The 21,353-nt window shown below is 43.8% G+C and overlaps 1 protein-coding gene across 1 annotated transcript in view; it reads right to left on the bottom strand.

The window, feature by feature from the left end:
* The window catches only part of ELK4 (ETS transcription factor ELK4), a 93,673-nt gene extending 72,580 nt beyond the window's left edge, over positions 1 to 21,093 (bottom strand). The window contains exon 1 of the mRNA XM_069633154.1: positions 21,018 to 21,093. Within this exon, the coding sequence (XP_069489255.1) occupies positions 21,018 to 21,042 (25 nt within the window). The 5' untranslated portion in view covers positions 21,043 to 21,093. The remainder of the gene's footprint in view (positions 1 to 21,017) is intronic.
* Positions 21,094 to 21,353: the final 260 nt, after the last annotated feature.

The raw sequence follows: 21,353 nt of genomic DNA, 5'->3' as shown, positions 1-21,353 counted from the left end.
GGAGACCCCACAGCCTCCATACAGTAACAGACTACAGGACCTCCCAGGACACAGGAGGGTCAGGGCGATGGTTACACAATCCAGGGGACACTCCTGTTCCAGGGGACGACTGCCTAGGACACATGACCAACTACCACAGACACCAACAGTAGAACCAAGACATGTGTGCAGATGTTGAGGACGACAGAGGGCCCATCCAGGCTAGACAGTACAGACGGACAACAGAAGAAAGAGCAGCATACACAGATGCCTTTACTAGCTCAGGGAGGGGCAAGGCCACAATATATGCCCAGGAAGCACACAGACAAGGACAATGTTAAGTATTGATTACCCTCATTAAGTGCTGGGGCAAGGGAAGTTGATCTATGAAATGGAGAAACTGACTGCAGGGCAGAGACTGGCAGTGGGTGACGTCAAGGGCTTGCTGATTTCAATATTGGGTGATGCAGCTGATGACATCTGGAAGAAGGCAGGATTCCCGGGGGTGACCATCCACAACACAGCACACAACGGGGCACCATTTGCAAATTGAAGGGCCGCAGTGTGGTAGGCACTGCGGACAAAATAGCCCGACATGACAGACAGGTGCTATTACGTCATGCAAAATGTGTGATGACGAGGATTCTGCTAATTATAGTCAAGAGATTCAGGAGCTTTGGTGCCTTGAAACTCGAGAGCCGTGGGACAAACGATAGCAATCTTGTATCACATATTGATACAATGATTACCACAACCAGTACAGAAAAATTTGAAAAAATAAGTGGGAATGGAAGCAAAGGGTTGGCCGGAAATACAACTCACCATGGTGCATCATTGCAGACTATGGCAGGAGAAAGTAAAACAAAAAGGCAGAGGAGAGAAAAGCAGATGAAGCCAAATTAGTTCAAAGACATTTGTCAAAGTATGCGCTGGAAGGAGCGTTAATAAGCCCTAACCCACAGACACAAGCAACAACAAAAGATGCCATACAACCCCATGCAACAACATGCACCACCCATGGGAGGAGGGTACATGGGAAGGGGTGGATACCCATAGAATTACTGAGGGAGGGGAGGTTTCCAAAGGGGGCAAGGTTTCGGACCACAATCACATCAATCTACGGGGAGAATTAGGAGATACACACAACATATGTCACAAGGTCCATGAGCAGGAGGGGGGAGGATTCCCATAGCAAACGAGAGAACCACCCCAGTGTTGGACCTGCGGGAAGCTAGGACACATTTCCTGTGCATGCAGAAGCAAAGGGGTACCACAGGGGTGGGGAGGGCAGGGGCAGCAGGACTACCCAGGGATGCAGGACGGCTACAACCCCCAAGACATACAGCAACAAGGACAGCCAGAGAACATTCAACAACAAGCCACACATCCAGTACAGACACAGCCTCAGGCTGCACCAACAGCACCACCCGGGATAACACCCCAACCATCAGCACCACAAACACCAGCACTACTACCCCAGTATTTGCTAGCAGCACAACAGCTAACACAGATACAGGATTGTCACTCCCCAGAACCCATGAACACGATGTCAGACGGATGGGAGGAGTTACCATAGATGGGAACAACCCTTACACAGGGAGTGGATTTTCATTGTAACCACAATAGGAGAGCCCACAGACAAAACTTCTTGTGTCCCATCCTGTAGGTCACACCAAATCCTGCGGAGGAACCTCGCACAAGGGTGGTGATAGGTGACAAAACATTTTCCTTTCTTGTTGACACTGGATGCGACTAGGTCATGCATCCAGAAAGGGACATTTGCGTTGTCAGGCGATGCCATGAACACTGAAGGATTCTCTGGGGCTCGAGAAGTGGTTCCCTTTACTGATAATATCTCCTTATCTATAATCACGACTTATCTTTACCTTTACTCTACTCCAAACAAGCACCTGTAAACATATCAGGACGCGACATAATGAGCAGACTGAATTTGACCATCTCATTCACAGACAAGGGCATAGTATGCTACACACCAGGGATACACATGCTTACTGTAAGACAGATCGTTCAGGCCTATTGAGAGGGTTAACCAGCAGACCCAGAGATGTTCCAGTACGGGAAAGACATGGCCCTTGCAAGGATGCCAGGAATAGCAGGAAATGTATGGGGGAGACCAGGTGAGTACCTATTCAGACCAGAGACACCACTAGATGAGAAGGAGGTAACCATTGTATCCATAGACATCGAGGGAGTTGTGGCAAGAGAGGATTGGGTTGATGAACAGGGAAAGGCATGGAGGACAATCATTGCAATAGCAGAGGGGTGTAGGCTAACACATGTAACAGATGAGGATCTGTTTTCAGACAACAGAGGGGAGACAGAGATGATGTTGGAAATGAGTGTGCGGTTCTGGTTACATATCACATACAGAGATGTTGCACAGAGGATGGCAATGGCAGTAGAGGCGCCACCACCGTTCTGGGAGGAGGATCTGGCCAAGGTACCTGACACATTATGGACCACAAGTCCCTATGATGTAGGGTTCATAAAAAGCATATGGGGAGTGAAGATAAAATTGAAGCCCGGAGCAATCCTGCCACGCAATACCCCCTGACCAAAGAAGCAGGTGAGAGCATTTATGAAACTATCAGCGCCCTCATTGAGAGAGGCATTTTTGTACCATCAGAATCTCTATGCAACACCGCAGTGTACCCTATGCACAAGGGCAATGGGGGTCATAGCATTTCATACAAGATTTATGCCCTCATAATCACATAGTAGAGGCAGAGTACCCCGTGGCAGCAAACCCTGCAACAATCTTATGTGGCATCCCAGCAGAAGCCACTTATTTCACTGTCTTTGAACTTAAAAATGCCTTTTTCTCAATAAGATTACACCCAGAATCACAAGATTTGACAAGCTTTATGCATTGCAACCAGAAATGGAAACATACTAGATTACCACAAGGGTACTGTGAGTCACCATCCATCTTTCACAGAGTAATACAGATGGATTTAGGGAACATCCAGACAGAGAGCACAGTCTTGAAGTATGTAGAGGATATCCTCATCTGCAGCCAGACAAAGGAAGAATGCAGAAAAGATCATTGCACATGCTCACAGTGCTAGCAGAAAGGATACAAGGTAGACAAGGCCAAACTCCAGTACTGCCAAAAGGAGGTGCTATATAATGGGCAGTTGATTTCCAAAAACGGTAGACACATTGCCCCAAAGAGAGCTCAAACAATCCATGACACTCCAACACTTAAAACCGTGAGAGAGCTGCAGCGGTTCCTGGGCTTATGCAACTATTGCAGAGCATGGGTTTTTGATTACTTGATTACAGTTCCTACACATGTCCACTCTTAACTGCCCTCAAAGAAGCACAAAGAGAAGCAAAACACTGGGTTGGGCAACAGAAATGACTGAAGCATTCAACCGCCTTGGTGACGTGTGGAAGTGGGGGTTATTCTATGGGTGTGTTAACCTTCAGCACCTCTGCCCAGAGGCTTCCCTCCTAGCTGTAGGTCTGTAGATCTTACATGGGATGGGTGTGCAGTGTCTTCCAAGTTTACTACTTACCACTTTGTTCTTGGTTGCATGGCCTTTGGCCATGCACCCAAGACTGCACGCACTCCCCACAACTTGCCAATCAAAACGCAACACTACGGGTGTATGCATGGGTGGCACATGCGGCGGTGGTTGTGGCCAGGGCCTGGAAGTAAGGCCTTCGGCCGACGGCCATGCATCCAAGACTCTAGGCCCTGGCCACAACCACCATAGCATGTGCCACCCATGGCGGCATACTAATGAATATAATAATAGCCATTTGAAAAAATAATACATTCACACCATGTTGTCAATTACAATGTTCCCTAACACCACACGTGTCCTTACAAATGTAACAACTCCCACATGCACTGCACGGGCTGAAATCCAGGCCTTCTTGAATCCCTTTTCTGTGCATAAAAGGAGGCCATAGGACATACGTCATTAAGTAGGTATAAGTGTATTATTGGGTGCAGGATCTCCCCACAACCACCTCAGTGATGTGTGGTAGTGGGGGTTATTCTGTAGGTGTGTTATCCTTCAGTGCGTCTGCCCAGAGGCTTCACTCCTAGCTGTATGTCTGTGGATCTTACATGGGATGGGTGTGCAGTGTCTTCCACGTCTAATACTTATCACTTTGTTCTTGGGTGCACCCAACACTGCACGCACTCATCACAACTTGCCAATCAAAATGCAACACTACGATGTATGCATGGGTGGGACATGTGGCGGTGGTTGTGGCCAGGGCCTACAGTCTTGGAAGTAAGGCATTCGGCCTTTGGCCGACGGCTATGCATCCAAGACTGGAGGCCCTGGCCACAACCACCGTAGCATGTGCCACCCATGGCGGCGTACTGAGTATAACTAATTGTTTATTTAAAGGAGGGAGCGCGCAGGGCTTGGGGCCCGAAATCTATGACATTGTTGGGAATTATAGACCCGCAAGAGGAATCGGACATATAAAATGAATCAAGAGTGGTCTGGCTTCAAGGATCTATCGTTTAAGGGTATGGGTCTCAGCCCTTGTTCGGATGCCTGGAGCTTATCAGTGACATCATTCGGGGGGGTATTTCCTGGATCAAGTAAGGGGGAGAGGGGAGGTGTTGTCAATTTCAATGTTTCCTAACACGACACATGTCCTTACAAATGTAACAACTCCCCCGTGCACTGCACGGGCTGAAATACTGGCCTCATTGAACCCCTCATTTTCTGTGCGTGCAAGGAGGCCATAGAACATATGTCATTAAGTTGGGATAAGTGTACTGTGCGTACAAGATGTCCATAGACGACCGACCCCCAGAACAAATGCAATGATCACCCATATCTTAAGACTCTAGCCCCTGGCTACAACCACCATAGCATGTGCCACCCATGGCGGCGTACTAATTAATATAATAATAACCATTGGAAAAAATAATGCATTCACGGCAGGTTGTCAATTTCAATGTTGCCTACCAATACGCGTGTGCTTTCAACAGTTATACATTTCCTGTCCAGTACATGGACTGAAGTGTTACAAATGTCCTGCCCACTACATGGACTGAAGTGCTTTCATTATTACACCCACATTTACAGTGCGTACAAGGTGTCCATAGAAATTACATCATGATGACCGAAGAACAAATGCATTGATCACCCATGTTTTACTGTCTGAACCTTTCCCAGTGCTCTGTGTCACAGCAAAATAGTTTCTTGCAAAAAGCATGTGTACGCTGGTTGTTGCTCCACTTTCCGCAGATCCAAGATGTCAGGCGCATCCAAACCATCTGACGCAGAATACGTCTCGCAGCAGCCAATGGGCAGAGGCGTCGCGTGTCCGTGGTCATGACGCCAGCCCCTTAGCCAATCGGTATCTTGTTCGTCGACCGAACAGGGAAGTGTGACCGCGGAGCCAATATAGATATCACTAATTATTTCAGACCTACTTTTTGATAATTATAAATAAACAAACTGCTCGGGTGGTGACCAAATTTACAAAATCACGCTTTCTGGACCAAGCCCCTGTACCTGCCGCAGATTTCATTAAAATCCGTCCAAGTTTTTCCCCCATTCAGTCTATGGCAAAAAAAGAAGTTTTGGGACCCCCCCTATAACTTTGTCCCCCCCTGGCCCAAACATTTCCAAACTTTGCAAAACAATTCAGAGTGGCCCATATACTTTTTTTGCAAAGTTTGGTGAGGAATCGTCCAGGGGGAGCAAAGTTATAAGCTGCCCAAAAAGTGCTCTTCCTACGGAAACTGCAACTTAACCATAACTACATGGCCACTACTGTGGCCATGTAATAGTCACTTATACCAGAGCAGGGTCTGTGTAGCAGCTGCACAGCAGTTATCGCATCTACGAGCTTCATCCATTACAGGTATTTTATATATTAATAATTTACACCAAGAGCACGGTCTGTGTAGTAGCTGCACGTCAGTTACTGCGTCTGCGGGCATTAGCCGGCGCAGAATATATATATATATATATATATATATATATATATATATATATATATATATATATATATATGTCACGTACACCAGTCATATCAGTGATGTCATAAATGATATTTGTGATGTCATCTTTGATGTCCTGGGTGTTAGTCTTAGCAATGCACGTAGATGGTGCGAGTTATGGTTGCTTAGCTTACTATAATGGAGGAATGTGCAGTGGTTTTGGGTTTCACTGTGAAGTATAACATTCCTTTAGTGATTTTTTTTTACTGAATGTACATATACAAGTATGGCAGGGAACGAAAAGAAAGGGGCTAAACAAGTGATGTCGTCATTGATGTCAGCATTGACATGTGAGATGACATCTTTCATGGTCTGGGTGTTAGTGTTAGCGTTAGCAGTGCACAGGGGTGGTGGCAGGGTTGGGGGCTTAGTTTACCATAACTGTTGAATTTCAGTTTTTTTTCGGTTTTATTTTGAAGCATAAAGGGGAGATGGAAAGTATTTTTTTTAGTGAAGTGTACAGGTTTTGTTAGGGCAACTTAACCATAACGTCCCCTTAAAGTTTTTTTTGTAGTGAATTTTACTGGTTTTTGGAAGGTGGAACTTAAGCACGACAGTGTGTCAATGAAGGTGTTGTGTGGAATATACACTGTGATGTGATTTTGGGAGACATGTAGTATAATCTACGTACTTGACATACATTTAACACAGAACATACAGAGCCCACTCCCTATTGATATTGGAAAGGGACAGACTGAGCGCCTGTTTGTGGACGGGGATGGACAGGATCAACATTACCCAAAGAGGCGGGGGATATCTGAAAATGTACTATTGTCTTACACAAAAAGTGTGCAATGTAGAAGAAGGACATGAAGATAATATAAGTAGTAATAAGTAAATATGGAAACATGAAGATGAGAAAAGAAAACAACACATTTAATAACCATGTAGAATGAAGTGGATGGTACCATAAAAAAAACAATTTAAAAAAAAGGATGCCTCCAGCGTAATCACTTCACAACTCGGCAGCCTGGAACGACAGTGGACAGACGCAGTAGGACGAAGGGAGATTACAGCAAAAGAGTGAGCGCAGGTCATTTTTTTATATGGGCGAGTTTTCTTTTGGTATGTGGTGCAGAAGTAATCATTTCTTTCTGTTGTTTTGACTCAGAAATGGCTAGTACTTTGGAGTGGCTGGAGGAGTATTTTCCGCATGGCAGCGACAATAATGGTACACATTGCTCCACATATGCAAAATAATGACTAGTATTTTATAGGCATTTAACTTATGTATTTTCCTTTCAACAGACCAGAAAAGAAGAAAGGGCAACAAACGAGACAGAAGAAGACAGGATAAAATGGATAGAGCAGAAAATTGACATAAAGAACGAGAATTTTAAAAGTTTACGGGAGTTTGTGGAGGACTGTGTGAGAGGAAAAGTTTGTTACCATTGCCCCACCTGCACTTGCCCTGCTTCTCCATTCCCTAGTGACCCATCCCTAAACCTTCAAGAGGAAAATAGACAATTTGATGAAATATCCATCCCTTCCCCTCACAAATCTTCTCATAACCAGCCCGTGTTGAATGCTAATTGCCCTATATTTGTTTCAGTATCCGCTTCCCCCGCTATTTCTTTAGAATGATGTGTGTGTTTTGAATAGTAGTTGTAGAGAAAGAGTTTGTGGAAAAATGTATTTTTAAAAAGACATAAAATGTTCACGAACAGCGCGCCTGTTCGACCTATACACAAGGAACGGAATGTGGGTGCTGTAAAGGCAGTACACCTACCCTTACTAATGGCAATTAAGACGGATTTGCTGTTTGACTGCAGCATCTGTTGAAATTGTGTGTACATAAACAGAAAGGGGTGCCTAAAGGATATTATACCTCGCTGTAAAGCTTGGAAACAAGATAAATGTTCGTAGAACACACCAGATATCCGGAATGGGTGTAAATGAGAAAACTGGGAGTGTGTGAAGGAGGTATACCTGTCCGTATCGGGCGCAGCCAAAATGGTGCCGTCCGTAAAACAGGCGCGGTGGCCAGCAAGTTCTTAGGCAAACAAAATGGAGTTGTCCTAAGGACACGGGAACTGTCCGTACAGTGAACATAGCATGCATGCAAATGCGCAATACAAACGTAAGTATAGCCAACATCGCGCCTGTCTCTAACTGTCCATCTCACTTCTGTCGCACTTTGAATTACTTTGAGAACCCGAATAATGTTCGTAGAACACTTGCGCGCGTTTGATACTCTGCATTTGCTTTCCAGGGGACTTCCATTACTGGCGTGGATGTGTTGAGGACGTCATCATGTGACCGCACCCACGCTGAGCATGTGGACTAATTTGCGCGGTTGGTGTGCTTCCGCAACAGTACAAAAGAACTTGTAGACACAAGGCAAAGTAATGTAGAGTGTAAAAATGTAATTTCACAAATCCCAGACAATAGCTGACCTCAGGACTTGCTGTGTAAACTTTTTGCACCGCTTTGCAGGGATGAAGACGGTCACGAGGCACACCCCTCCACCCCTACAAATGGCCACACCACGAGCGCATCTTCATTGTCCTTCTAGCTATAGCAGATTGAGGTGTACTGCTTTTACTGCTGTAGTGACCAAAAGTAAACTAATCGGTATGGTCGCAGCATGGCTGCTGTTGGGTCATTAGTCTCTGCACCACCCCCAAACCTGCCCACCACCACCACCTCCCCAAGGGCCTGCAGAGAGATATATGGGTGAGGATGTAGAGATCGAGGAAGAAGAGGAGGAAGAGAATGAAGTGGAGGAACTCCGCACTAGGAGCACTCGCCAGGAGTCGTGGGTGTGGCGGTTGTTTTCTGTTTATGGGAACGTACCAAAAGCATATGCGAACCTGGTGAAGTGTAGCCAGTGGGAGGTGGTGCTGAATCGCGGGAGATTTGGTGCATACAGTTTTGGTACGACAACCATGAAGCGACACCTCACTTCATTCCAAACTGCGGACATTCGCAAGGTGGTGCCATGTGAAGAGCGTAGTCGATTGAGTTCCTCCACAGCATCCTCCGTGTTCGATTCTCCCACCACAAAAGACACTCATGTGGGGGAGTGCCTCCCTCCAGCTGCCTCACAAGCCATTTGCAATGCTTCAAAAGGTGACAGTAGTGTGCACGTATTGCGACGCAATACTCTGCAGGGGGTGAGTTTTCGAAGTGCTTTTGAGGCTGCAGTCACAGAGCACCAGAAGAACTGCTCCTTACCTAAATAAAGTTCACCCTATATCTTTCTCTGTTCACTTGCCCTTTATGATCCCCGTGGCTGGTGTCCCTTCCTTATCCTCTTCTCCTAGTGTGCCGTGTGCTGTTAAGCAATAAACGTAAAAACAACAAAAATTACAGAAAAGGCTCTTTTCAGAGTCGCCTTTCTCAGTATAACAATAGAACTATGAAGTGACGGTCGTAGACCCTCGCGGAGTTCTGAAAAAGTTTGCGGACAGTCGTAGGGGGAAAAAAGGGAGGGTGCAAGCGGAGCAAACACAATGAAGTGTACACTAGGAGTAAGTGGCGGCTCTGAAAAGAGCCTTTTGGTGGTGTGTTGTGTGGGTCAAAAACTGTGGATTGGTGAAACGGATTGTCAGATAGGTTAGTACGATTGCAAAAGAGGCCGCAATGCATTTTGTACATTGCGAAGAAAAATCTGATTGCCAGCATATGTGAGGTGGACTCCACCTATGCGGAAAATGAAAAGTGCTGCAAACAAAATGTTTTCATTGTGGAAAGAGGACATGCCAACATCTCTTAAAAAGGCACACACAGCCTTATTGTATTGTGTCTCGCTTTCACCATTTGTGGACCAAACACAGAAGAACGCAGCCATATTTGTCTTTGTGCAATACGGGAAAAAAGTATTTGACAATTTGGAAACATGTCCATGAGCTGTGCGAGTCCTTCCTTCATTGCAAATTGAAAAGAAATTCCAGATACACGGCCTAAAATGTTTCCTCCGCAATGAATGATCAGTATATCGGGAGGACGCGCTGTCTGTAAAGTAACACAGAGAGGTACCAAGTCCAGACATCTCATGCCACGCATGCCATGCCAGTGCACTTCCACATGAGGAAATCCGAGATTTGCAGATAAACTGCAGCTTTCTGCATGCACCTTCAACCAATGTATCCATGAGTCTCCCAAAATCCAGATAATCTGTTTTCGAGCATGGAAAGCCATGGCTGTGTGGTCTCCTGTGAGGGAGAAGACGGTCTTACTAAAGTACGTTGGTCAGAAGACACCTACTGAACTTTATGGACCAATCCCTAGCTCCGCTCATTCTCATTTGCATACGTCTCCACCCCTGAATCCCTGTTGGTGATATGTGCTGGCTGCAAACTACCGCCATGTTCGCGGACATGTAAAGGATCAGAGCGTGATGACGGTACATTAAAGTACTAATCCCCTTTAAGGTAGGCTCTGAAAAGAGCCATTTTTTTTATTCTTGGCCAGATACCGTATAGACATCTGGTATTTTATTTATTTTTATGTATTTTTTGTCCTTGCTTTACTCCTGCAAACATTACAGAACCTTCTCTAAAGCAAGTCTTACGTTCCAAAAGAACATCGCATTTCCCAAAGAAGATAGAGCAACACCACCTCCTTCAAAGTAATCCACATTGCTGGGAGCAATGTTATTGTGGCTGCAAAAAAACATACTAGCTCGTAGCATGAATGCACGCATGCCTCGATTGATGATACACCTCCCGATACTTTGATCTGGACATAAAACAGAATTGTTGTTACATTGTACTCTAGGGAGTAAAGCAGAAAAAGATACTTTCGTTGTTGGGAAGATGGTCATGAGTGTTTCAACCAACTGTGCCAAATCTGCCAACAAAGTACGTGAACACACGTATCCCAAATGGCAAGCACAGTAGTGCAAAATTACCACATGAGAAGTGGTCATTGTACGCATGTTTCTACAAACTTGCGAATGCTGCGGCAATTCTGCATCAGTGTCAGCGCTCCACACCACCTCCACCCCTCTCACATCGAAATGGTGTGCCACATGCCTACTCTCGGCATATGTTGTAAGCCATGCACAAAAATGTCTCCAAGCACCAGAACCGTGACCCTCTCCACCTCTGCCATCTTCAGTGTGCGCACAGTCTTTCGACACAAAAGAGCAATGTGAACATCTGATTGGCTGATGCCTACAGTCGCCTTTCCATGCAGGATTTGCTGTAGAAACCTGTATGTGACACGCCCTACCTGCGGACAAGCGTTGCCTACGTGCGGCACGTAACTCTTACCCAGTCCTTCCACCCTTTCTACAGCGGTACCAAAACGAGTCCCTCATTGGACACAACTAAGCAGTCACACAACCATCCACCAATCACATCTAACATCGCTAATTCCAACTCTGTCATCAACATTGCGCACTTCAATATTACTGTCGATGATGCTGAATGCAAGTCGCATATCATTGCAAAGCACCTACTTCACAAGCTACCTTGCAAGTATTGTGAATTTCTACATACAGCTCCATGCATGTGCACATGCATGAGTATAGAGTACAGAACATTTTAATCAGAGAATAAGTGGACCCCTTATGATTTAATTTAGACAAAATAATGCCGCTAAATGTGCTTAGGGAGTACATAACAGCACTCCCCCTTTTAAGTGTAAGATGTCCGATTTGTCATTCACAAACCGCACGACTGCTTACTGTCTTCCGCATAACCTGTACATATGTTGCGAGCATGCCTATTTAGGCCAGAACTCAATTTTGTATGTGAAAATGTCAGAGTTGTGTACTCTGTACAGCCTACAGTAATGCTACTTGCAATGTGATCATATGAGAATAGTAAGCGCTCCCAATTGCGGTGGTGACATTTCCTTCTGAGGGTCTCCCGATTTCTCGGCATCGTGCATTTAATTTACAAGTAGAAAATGTTTCCCCACCTAGTACTATGCCCTATCACTTACAAACCTCTCTCCTATGCATAGTACACCTTGTAAACAACAAGGCATTTCCATACCCTTAAGGTATTTAGCTATTTTGAAGGACTTTCAAGTACCATTTTGCAAGTACCATGCCAAGACTGCACAGAGTGAAGTGAAATGTACACGTGCACTGGATTGAAATATGAAAGGTGAATGCTCTGCCGAAAGAAGCACAATTAATGTGTGCAGTATCATCACTACTGCAAACACACAAAGTAATTGATTTTGTTTTTTTGAATCGCAGTGAAGACTACTCTCCTGAGAATCAACAGCATCTACACTGCAGACGACATAACCGAAGAAACATGGTTATCTTGCAAAAAAAAAGAAAGTACAGTACAACTTTTATATTGTAACTACTCCTCAAAGAGGCTGTGTGGGTTATTTGTTTATTTTGGGCACCAAAGCAAGCATTGATTTGTAAACCATTCTACCTACAAATATCCATTTATTGAACAAAGATTAACAGGCAGAATGGCTGACAAATCCCTGTGTGTATACGTAATCCTTAGAAGGTTATATTGTGAAAAGTTTATGGCATTTCGGTTATTAATAATGATTCTTGTCACAAGTAGCCCACTTTGTACTCTCATCTGAAGCACATTGTAGTAGTATACAAACAGTAAAGTAGCCTTACCAAATCATTGCAAGCGTTCAATGCACGTTGACACACCACGACAAAGAGCTTCCCCATCTGACTCATGCACACTGCACACATACATTGGACAACAGACCAAAGTATACTTTTTTTTCAACAGACACCAAAGAATGCCTACCAAAAAGCAACTCCGTAGAAATGAACGCAGAAGTAGAGCAAATAAAAATAAAGGTGCCCAATGTAAGCATCCACCTGTTGTAGAGTTTGTAGAGAATGTTGGTACAAACCAGCTCATGCAGGTGGTTAGCACCGAAACTTTACCTCCTCCCTCAAAATGTGTCACAAAACACAAAAATGTTGTCAAAAAACGGCTACCAGTACAGCCAACAATGTTCCTAATAATCCTGATAGTGTAAGAAGCACCCATAGTAAAAAGTATTTTAGCAAAAATGTTTCATCACAGAGTCCTTCAGAATCCACTAAGAAGAGGACCGAAATCATCCTCACCCCTTAAAACCTACTGTAAAAAGTTAATCCTAGAAGCTCTCATGGACAGTGCAATCCTTCTCAAAAGACGTCGTTCATATTAGTGTTAAATAGGAGGAAAGCACTAACAAAACTAAGTACCAAACTACAAACGAAACTCAGCAATAAACGGAATGTGAACAAAAATAATTTCTTACATGTTTATGGTGGTGAATGGAGTCACACAACAACCACAGAGCCATCAAATAAACACAATTGCCATCCATAGCAGTGGACGAGGGTATGAGAAAATCAATACTACCATCATGGAACAAGAAACACTGCTTACAAAAGTATCCCCTGAAAACTGAGAATTAACTCTCGATTCAGCAGAACCACACCATCCAGCATACAAATGGCTGTGCACATCAAGGCGTGCCATTCCAAACAAAGCTTTCAAATCTTTACGTCATTTCCTCAATCAATATGTAAAAGGTAAAGACAAAAGTAAAATGAAAGTGCTGCAAAATATGGATATACACAGGACCAAAAGGAAATTCATTAGCCTGCATTTCTGGGCCTATTTGCAAAAGCACCTTCCATGGTAACAAAAGGATAGCAATATATCATTCCAATGTAAGAAATCTAGTGTATAAAATATACTATGCAAAAAGTCCAGCTTCAAAATTAGGCAATTTAAATACCACTCTTCTGCATGGTACACCCAAATACTTAAAAGAAGAAATTGACCGTATTCAGAGAAAGTATTTTGGAAGGGAGAGCCACTTACAAAATGCACCAGTTTTAGAACATAGTAGCAACAATTCTGCACATAGCAACCTTCTATTACACACATACAGAAAAGAAACAGTAAAACTAATAAGGTCATCAGTGGAGGTTCCAAACCATGCGTGTGTGTGTGTTGCAGCAGAACGTTTTACAAAAGGAACACAAAAAATGTGGACATAGCATACAAAATAGAAGACAATTAAGACTGAGTGGTTTGAATTAGCTCTCTACCTTTTAGAAGAAAACAAATATGAAATAACTGAACGCCTAATATGTTGCAATTACTGTACTACAGCCACACTCCTTCACGTACTATTACAAATAATTTAGAATTGTTTCCATTACCTAAAATCTTGCAACAGCTCAATTTGTATGAGAGCATAATAATTCAGACAGTTCAACCATTTCAAGCAATTATACGCCTTCATCCAAAACAGCAAAATTACCTTCCTCTGAATTGGTGAAAGGCATTCGTGGAAAAGTAGTTTATTTGCCATTAGATCTAACGGAAAATGTACACACTCTAGGAGTGGAACGTTCAATAGAGCATTCTTTAATAGTCTTGGTAAATGGAGTACCAACAAAGGACAAAAAAATCTGGCAACAATTAGTGGACTTACACAAAGTTAGACAAGCATTGCAATATTTAAAAGACAATAACGAGTCCTACAAGGAAATAAAATATTGATGAAAGCTTAAGGGAAACAACTGAAATTATTCAAGAGCCATCAGAAACTGAAGAATCGAAACACAATACTACGGGTGTATGCATGGGTGGCACATGCTACGGTGGTTGTGGCCAGGGCCTACAGTCTACAAGGTGTCCATAGAAATTACATCATGAAGACCGACCCCCAGAACAAATGCATTCATTGATCACCCATGTCTTACTGTCTGAACCTTTCCCAATGCTCTGTGACTGTCAATGTCAATCACTGAAATACTCTCTGTTAGCCCCCGCACCCCCGCTCCCACGCTCCTCTTCGCCTGATTCCTCTGAAGAAGACTTCTTTCGACGTCCCTTCTTCTGTGGCTTTCTTTTTGAGTAGAGATATGGCCTATCCCAGACGGAAGCCACCCTGCCTCCATAGAGTGACAGGGATGCAGGGTACCCCCTCCCGGAATGGCCAGCGAGAGGAAAAAAGCGTTGGCTAAAAAAATAAAAACTCTCTTAACGGTGGTGTCTTGATAGGTACGGGTGTAGCCCAAAAGGGTATGTTGCTGTTGTGGATGTATGCGAAGAAGCAGATGACTCAATGGCAGGAGTACCCAGGAGAGCCAGATGGTGGATTCTGCAGCAGGGGACAGAGAAGGTAATGCAGGAATCTGGAGCTGAAGACTTCCACAGTGGTATGAGCCGCACAGAAGAGGAGGGAAGAAGAATGGTAACTGTAAAAGGTAAGGGCGGTGGAAGGCCAGAAAGAAAAAAGAAAATAGTAAAGAGGAGGGCACGAGGAAACAACAACAAGGGATGAAAGGCAGAGGAGCAGGCGGGAAGAAAAAAAAAGGAAAAGGGGAGAGACGAGCCGGGACGCAGCCTGAAGGGAAACCAGGAAGGAAGGCAACGGGACGAGACCTGCGAAAAGAGGCAGAAAACGGCACGGAGGAGAAATCACTAAACCAACAGAGCGTCGGCAACCGAGCAGAGAACAAAAGGGTTGCAACGCGCAGAAGGAAACGAAGGCGGGGCTTAAAACCAGAAGAAAAACAATAGGACAGAAGCTAGATCGCTACTCCAGGTAAGAGGGAAACAGCATGGGACCCTTCAATGACGGCGGAACTGCCATCTCGACCATAAGCGCCCGGACGGAGAGCCAGCCAGGTGTTTGACAGCGACACAGCAAAAGAGTTTTATAAATAAGAGCATGTGTACGTTGGTTGTTGCTCCGCTTTCGGCGGATCCAAGATGTCGGGCGCATCCAAACAATATGACACAGAACACGTCTCGCAGCAGCCAGTGGGCAAAGATGTCACGTGTCCGCAGTCATGAAGCCAGCCCCTTAGCCAATCGGTATCTTGTTTGTGGACCGAACAGGGAAGTGTGGCCGTGTAATATTTAAAGGAGGAGGGTTTGCTTTTGGCCGCCTTAGATATAGTCTCTTTGTATACATCCATTAGCCACACTATTGGTATTTCTGCATGCAAATATTTTTTGGACACCCGCTCTTTAAACTACCTTGGGCACAGTTCTACGATTTTGGACATGCTTTCACTCTGTCTACACAATAATGTTTTTCTTTTTGAAGGATGCTTCTATCGGCAAGTAAGGGGGACTGCGATGGGCAGTACCTTTGCACCATCCTATGCTAATCTCACAATGGGGTGGTCAGAGGCTACTTTCCTGTCTAACTTGTTACTATCCTGCTTTCCGACACAGATTATTTCTTGGTGGCGGTATATAGATGACGTGTTTATCTATTGTAAGGGTACCGAAAGTGACTGGCTGTCATTTGTTAAAAGCATTAACAACAATCAGGTCAATCTAAGTTTCACTGAATGCCATAGTCGCTCAAAGATTGTCTACTTGGATGTGAATGTAATGATAGATGATTCAGGCATCAGCACAGCATTACATAAGAAACCAACTAATACTGGTCTACCACTCCATGCGAACAGTTGTCATCCTACATCTTGCAAAAAATCCATCCCTTATGGCGAATTTATTCGGTATCGCCGCAATTATTCCAATATTGCCTGCTTTGATTATCACTGTGCACAGACAGCCATGGATTTTCTTAAACAAGGCGATCAAAAAAGAACGATTGAAATGGCATATCTTCGAGCATGTGGAATGTCCAGGGATACATTACTGTACGATACCAATCCTAAAACTGTCATGAATAATGATCCTAGACTCATCATTACATTTGATACTGCTTCCAATGATATTCGAAAAATTGTGGAAAAGCATTGGCATGTTCTTACTCTGGATAATGACTTGAAGCCCATCTTGGGCAACCGACCTACCTTGACGTACAAATGTGTACCTTCTTTAAGGGAGAAACTTGTGTCCAGCTTTTTACCTCCGGGGGCAAGATTCAGTGTTCTAATACCTGGCTTCCATCTTCATACACGGGATTTACCAAATGCATGAAGTGTAAAGCTTGTGCACATGCCATTGCTAAGAAATCCTTTGTGCATCCTATTACACAAACACAGCAAATGATACGTCATTCCATCAATTGTGATACCACTTTTGTTGTCTGCTTTGGCATGTTGGCAGTACTACATGCAAATTGAAACTCAGAATTCTGCAACATTTGAGAGCCATTAAGAATTCTGATCCGACATTCCCCATGGCTAAACATTTTAAATCTGAACATAACAAGGATGTGAAAATGTTAACTTTTTTGCTGTGGCACATGTACCTCCTCATCCAAGGGGTGGTGATCGTATTTTGAAGCTGAGACAACTCGAAACCAGATTTATTTTAGATCTTGACACTAAATATCCCAGTGGTCACAATGTAGACGAGGAGCTTTATACTTTTTTGGGTACTTAATTATTTGCCTCAGTTACTCTATTGTCTCTCCTGCTATTTTGCTTTATTTTCCTTTGCTGGGGTTTTCTTGCTTTCCCCGTAGGACACTTCCTTAACTTTATATTTCCTGTTTCACGTTTGTTGGTCTCATGCAGGTATTGATTTATTAACCTTTTTCACATTTTGTACAATTTTCACTTTTCTTTACCTGCCTGTTTTAGCTGATTATTTTGCATTATAGGGGGAGTGCTTTATTAACCATGTTTAGTTTATCTTGGTGGTTTACATGCAGTCTTCTTACATATCTATGTTTTTCCTTTTTCTCCTCGGTATTATTTACCTTTTGGCTTTAATTTGTCATGCTGCTTATATAGCTTTTGCGTGCTTTTTACATCATGGCTTGTTATTACTGCTTATGCACTTGCACTTTGACAGAATAGCTGCTATTTTTTGCATTTTGCACTGTCAACCATGTTGATGCACTTTAAGACATCTTCAATTTTGAAGTTGGCTAGACACATTGTTGTCCTACTGTTCGCTATGCTTTTTTGCACTGTACAACAGACATTCCATGTTTTAGCTGCTACTCTTGCTTTTTGCACATAATACCTTGCCTATTTGCACTGCCATGTTGACATTTTTAACATTGTTGGTCCAGCCCTATCTTTGATTTATTTTTACATCTAAACTCGGCTGGCCTGTTTTTATTGTAATTTTACTTGAGTGATGGGAACACATGACTTGTTTACTTACCTCATGAGGTTGATTGAACATTTGCAAGCATTCATTTGTATGCTTGGGCATTGGTATTATTGCCTATTTATGCTAGGGATTCCCATGTGACATGATTTTACTACGGTTAATCATTTTCTCTTAACAGGGTGTCCATGGGTCACTTAGGACGCATATGTTCACTTGAATGCTATTTGACAGATCTGGCCGTTTTACTATTTATGCAATTGTAATTTTAATGCAGGTACATTGTTATTCTGAGTGTGGCTATTATAGTTCACTACATTATGGTGGTCTGCCCTGTGGTCATTAGACTGTAATATAATGCACTGTGCATTTATATTTATCATGTCCCTCATATCAATATTTTTATTAGGTTTTGACTTTATATTGGGACTATTACGTTCCATACAGTGTCTCACATCGTGGTCAGGGCCACTTTCAACTTGCAGAGAATTTGTTAATGCACTGTGCTTTCATTTCTCAGACTTTGCCTGTATTTTTACTACCTTCCAATATGGCCGCCTTTGTTCCCTCATGTTGTCTTAACAGTTGTTGCCATTGACATAGTTAAGGGACTGCATTTCTGAAGTGTATTTACTTTTGCCAAACCCACTCCCCCTCACGTGATCAAGCACTCAGTATAGCGCGAAACGCGTTGTTTGCAGGCTGCTACACCTAGGCGTCCTGCTGTTGTTTTGTTTTCTATGTGCTGCTCATGTGTTGTGCATTTGTTTCTACACAATGCATTTTTTAAAATTTTGTAAAACATTAAAGACATCTGTAATCTTTTTACTGTGTCCGGTGTGTTTTGACCGACCATTTTTTAACTTGGCACTAGTTTATGTGCCTGCGGGAGTGCGGTTCACCTTTTCTTCCTTCTTTCTAAATATATATATATATATATATATATATATATATATATATATATATACACACACACACACACACACCTGCGCAGGCTAATACTCGCAGACGCAGTAACTGCTGTGCAGCTACTATACAGACCCTGCTCTGGTGTAAGTGACACATATATATATATATATATATATATATATATATATATGTAAGTGACATTTGTTTGATTGTGTGATTGTTTATTTATATAGCGCCTATACACAATGTGTTTCAAAGCGCTTCAAGGAGGGAGGGAACATAGGAAAATACAGTTACATTCAGTTAAAGTCCTTGAAACAATACAGAATGTGAAAAATAACTATCGTAATAGGCCTGTCGACATTTCAGTGCATAGAACAAGTAAGGCAAGAGGGAAGGGAAAGAAAAGGAGAACAAAGCAAGCAGTAACATTACTATGTCTGACGACAATTGATGTAGTGCAGATGGTATACAAGAGGAGGGTTGGGAGGGGAGCATGGGGGGTATGAGAGGGAGAAGGAGGTGAACAAGGCACGCTACTGTGCAAATTTGTCAGAGACAAATTTAAAGAGCAGGGGTAGGGGGAGGAGGGAGAAAAACAAGGAGGGGAGACAGACAAGCTGCTATCAAAATTCCAGGGAACAGATGATAAGAGTAAGTGCTAAGAGGGGGAAGGTTAAGAGGAGGGAGAAAGTGGGAAGGAGGATGGTAGAAGAGGAGGGAGTTATGGAGGGTACATGGGGGCACAAAGACACTCCCTAGGGGGCATGGGGGCACACAGACACGGGGGGCAACAGAACACTCACGGGACATATATATATATATATATATATATATGTATGTCACTTACACCAGAGCAGGGTCTGTATAGTAGCTGCACAGCAGTTACCGCGTCTGCAAGCATTATCCGGCACAGGTATTATATATGTAGTAACTTGTACCAGAGCAGGGTCTGTATAGTAGCTGAACAGCAGTTACCGCGTCTGCAAGCATTATTCGGCACAGGTATTATATATGTAGTAACTTGTACCAGAGCATGGGCTGTGTAGTAGCTGCACAGCAGATACCACGTCTGTGAGCCATATCAGGCACAGGTATCATTATATATACACAGTCACTCACACCAGAGCATGGTCTGTGTAGTAGCTGCACAGTAGTTACAGCGGCACAGGTATTATATATGTAGTAACTTGCACCAGAGCAGGGTCTGTGTAGTAGCTGTACAGCAGTTACCGCGTCTGCGAGCATTGCATACTTGCCAACATTCTGTGACTAAAAAGATGAAGGATTTTCAAGTTTAAAAAATAATAATTTTCATAACAATGACATCAGAGAAAAATACAAAATATACATGGTTGGCACCACTGAAGCATTCTAAAATAGATAACCCACCAAACAGCACAACATGGAAAAATGTTCAAATATTAAAAATGTATAATTCTGAATGGTACGTTAACACCAAATTCAATTACATAACTTCACAGACGGTAATCACACAGAGCTGGTAGGCAACATTTGCCACTGCTCTGTAGCCGCAGCCTGGGCAATGCATATGTATTCCTGCAGTGCAAGTTGGAGACTGAAACCCCCCTCAGTCTGATAGGCAGATGCTGTGTGATGCTCTGCTATTTGACTTCACTGGTGGTTCGCCTAAGGATTGTACCGGCCAGAGTGCAGGACGTGGTTGTCAGGTTAGTGGATTGGTCTGAACCCAATAAAAGTAATCACCTACCAGCCCACTGCACAGACAGACACGTGTGTTGCACGCTTTGTCCTGCAGCCTGCCTTATAGTCACAAACATTACCTGTCACTGTAAAAAGCAGTGGGATCTGCCATGCAATTCTGCAGGACTGCTTAAAAAGCAATAGTCTGCAGCCTATATCTGTAGGGTTGGCATGTATGGCATTGCAGAGCCTGAACCGCACCGCAGAGCAGCTACAGGCTGCCCCATGTCATTTCAAAACCAGGTGTTTAGAAAATCACGTGCTTAAAATATTTAATGTCAACAAGTGATAAGTACAATGCAAGGAACTGCAGCTTCAACGTGCACTCCCAGGGGTTGCAAAAGCGCTCCTCCTGACAACATAACAAGGCGGGGGCGAGCGCGTCCGAGCTGCTGGAGGCCGAAAGGAGCGCATGTCCACGTCCGTGCAAGAGCCGGAGCGCAGGCACTCACCTGCTGCTGCCTGGAGACCGGACATGAGCCTTTAGCTCCCATTCGAGAAACGGCCCATTGCAAGGCCCGCCCCCTCTTCATCACGTGGGCTGCCCTGCGTCACGTGGGCTTCGACGGCCACTTCATCGCGTGGGCTGCCTGCGTCACGTGGGTGTCAACGTCCGCTTCATCACGTGGGCTGCTCTGCATCACGTGGGTTTGAACGTAGGAACGTTCACGTTGTCATCTTTTTTTGCACGAGCGGGAAGGCATTCCTCCCCTGCAAAGCACATGTTCTTTAGTTGATTGTAATGTGGTTTCTCATGCTGATTGTTACTTTAATGCAGAGCGGCAATA

This window comes from Ambystoma mexicanum, chromosome 13, assembly GCF_040938575.1.
Source record: "Ambystoma mexicanum isolate Mex_15411 chromosome 13, UKY_AmexF1_1, whole genome shotgun sequence".
Taxonomy (NCBI): domain Eukaryota; kingdom Metazoa; phylum Chordata; class Amphibia; order Caudata; family Ambystomatidae; genus Ambystoma; species Ambystoma mexicanum.
This window is presented reverse-complemented; position numbering and strand designations above follow the sequence as displayed.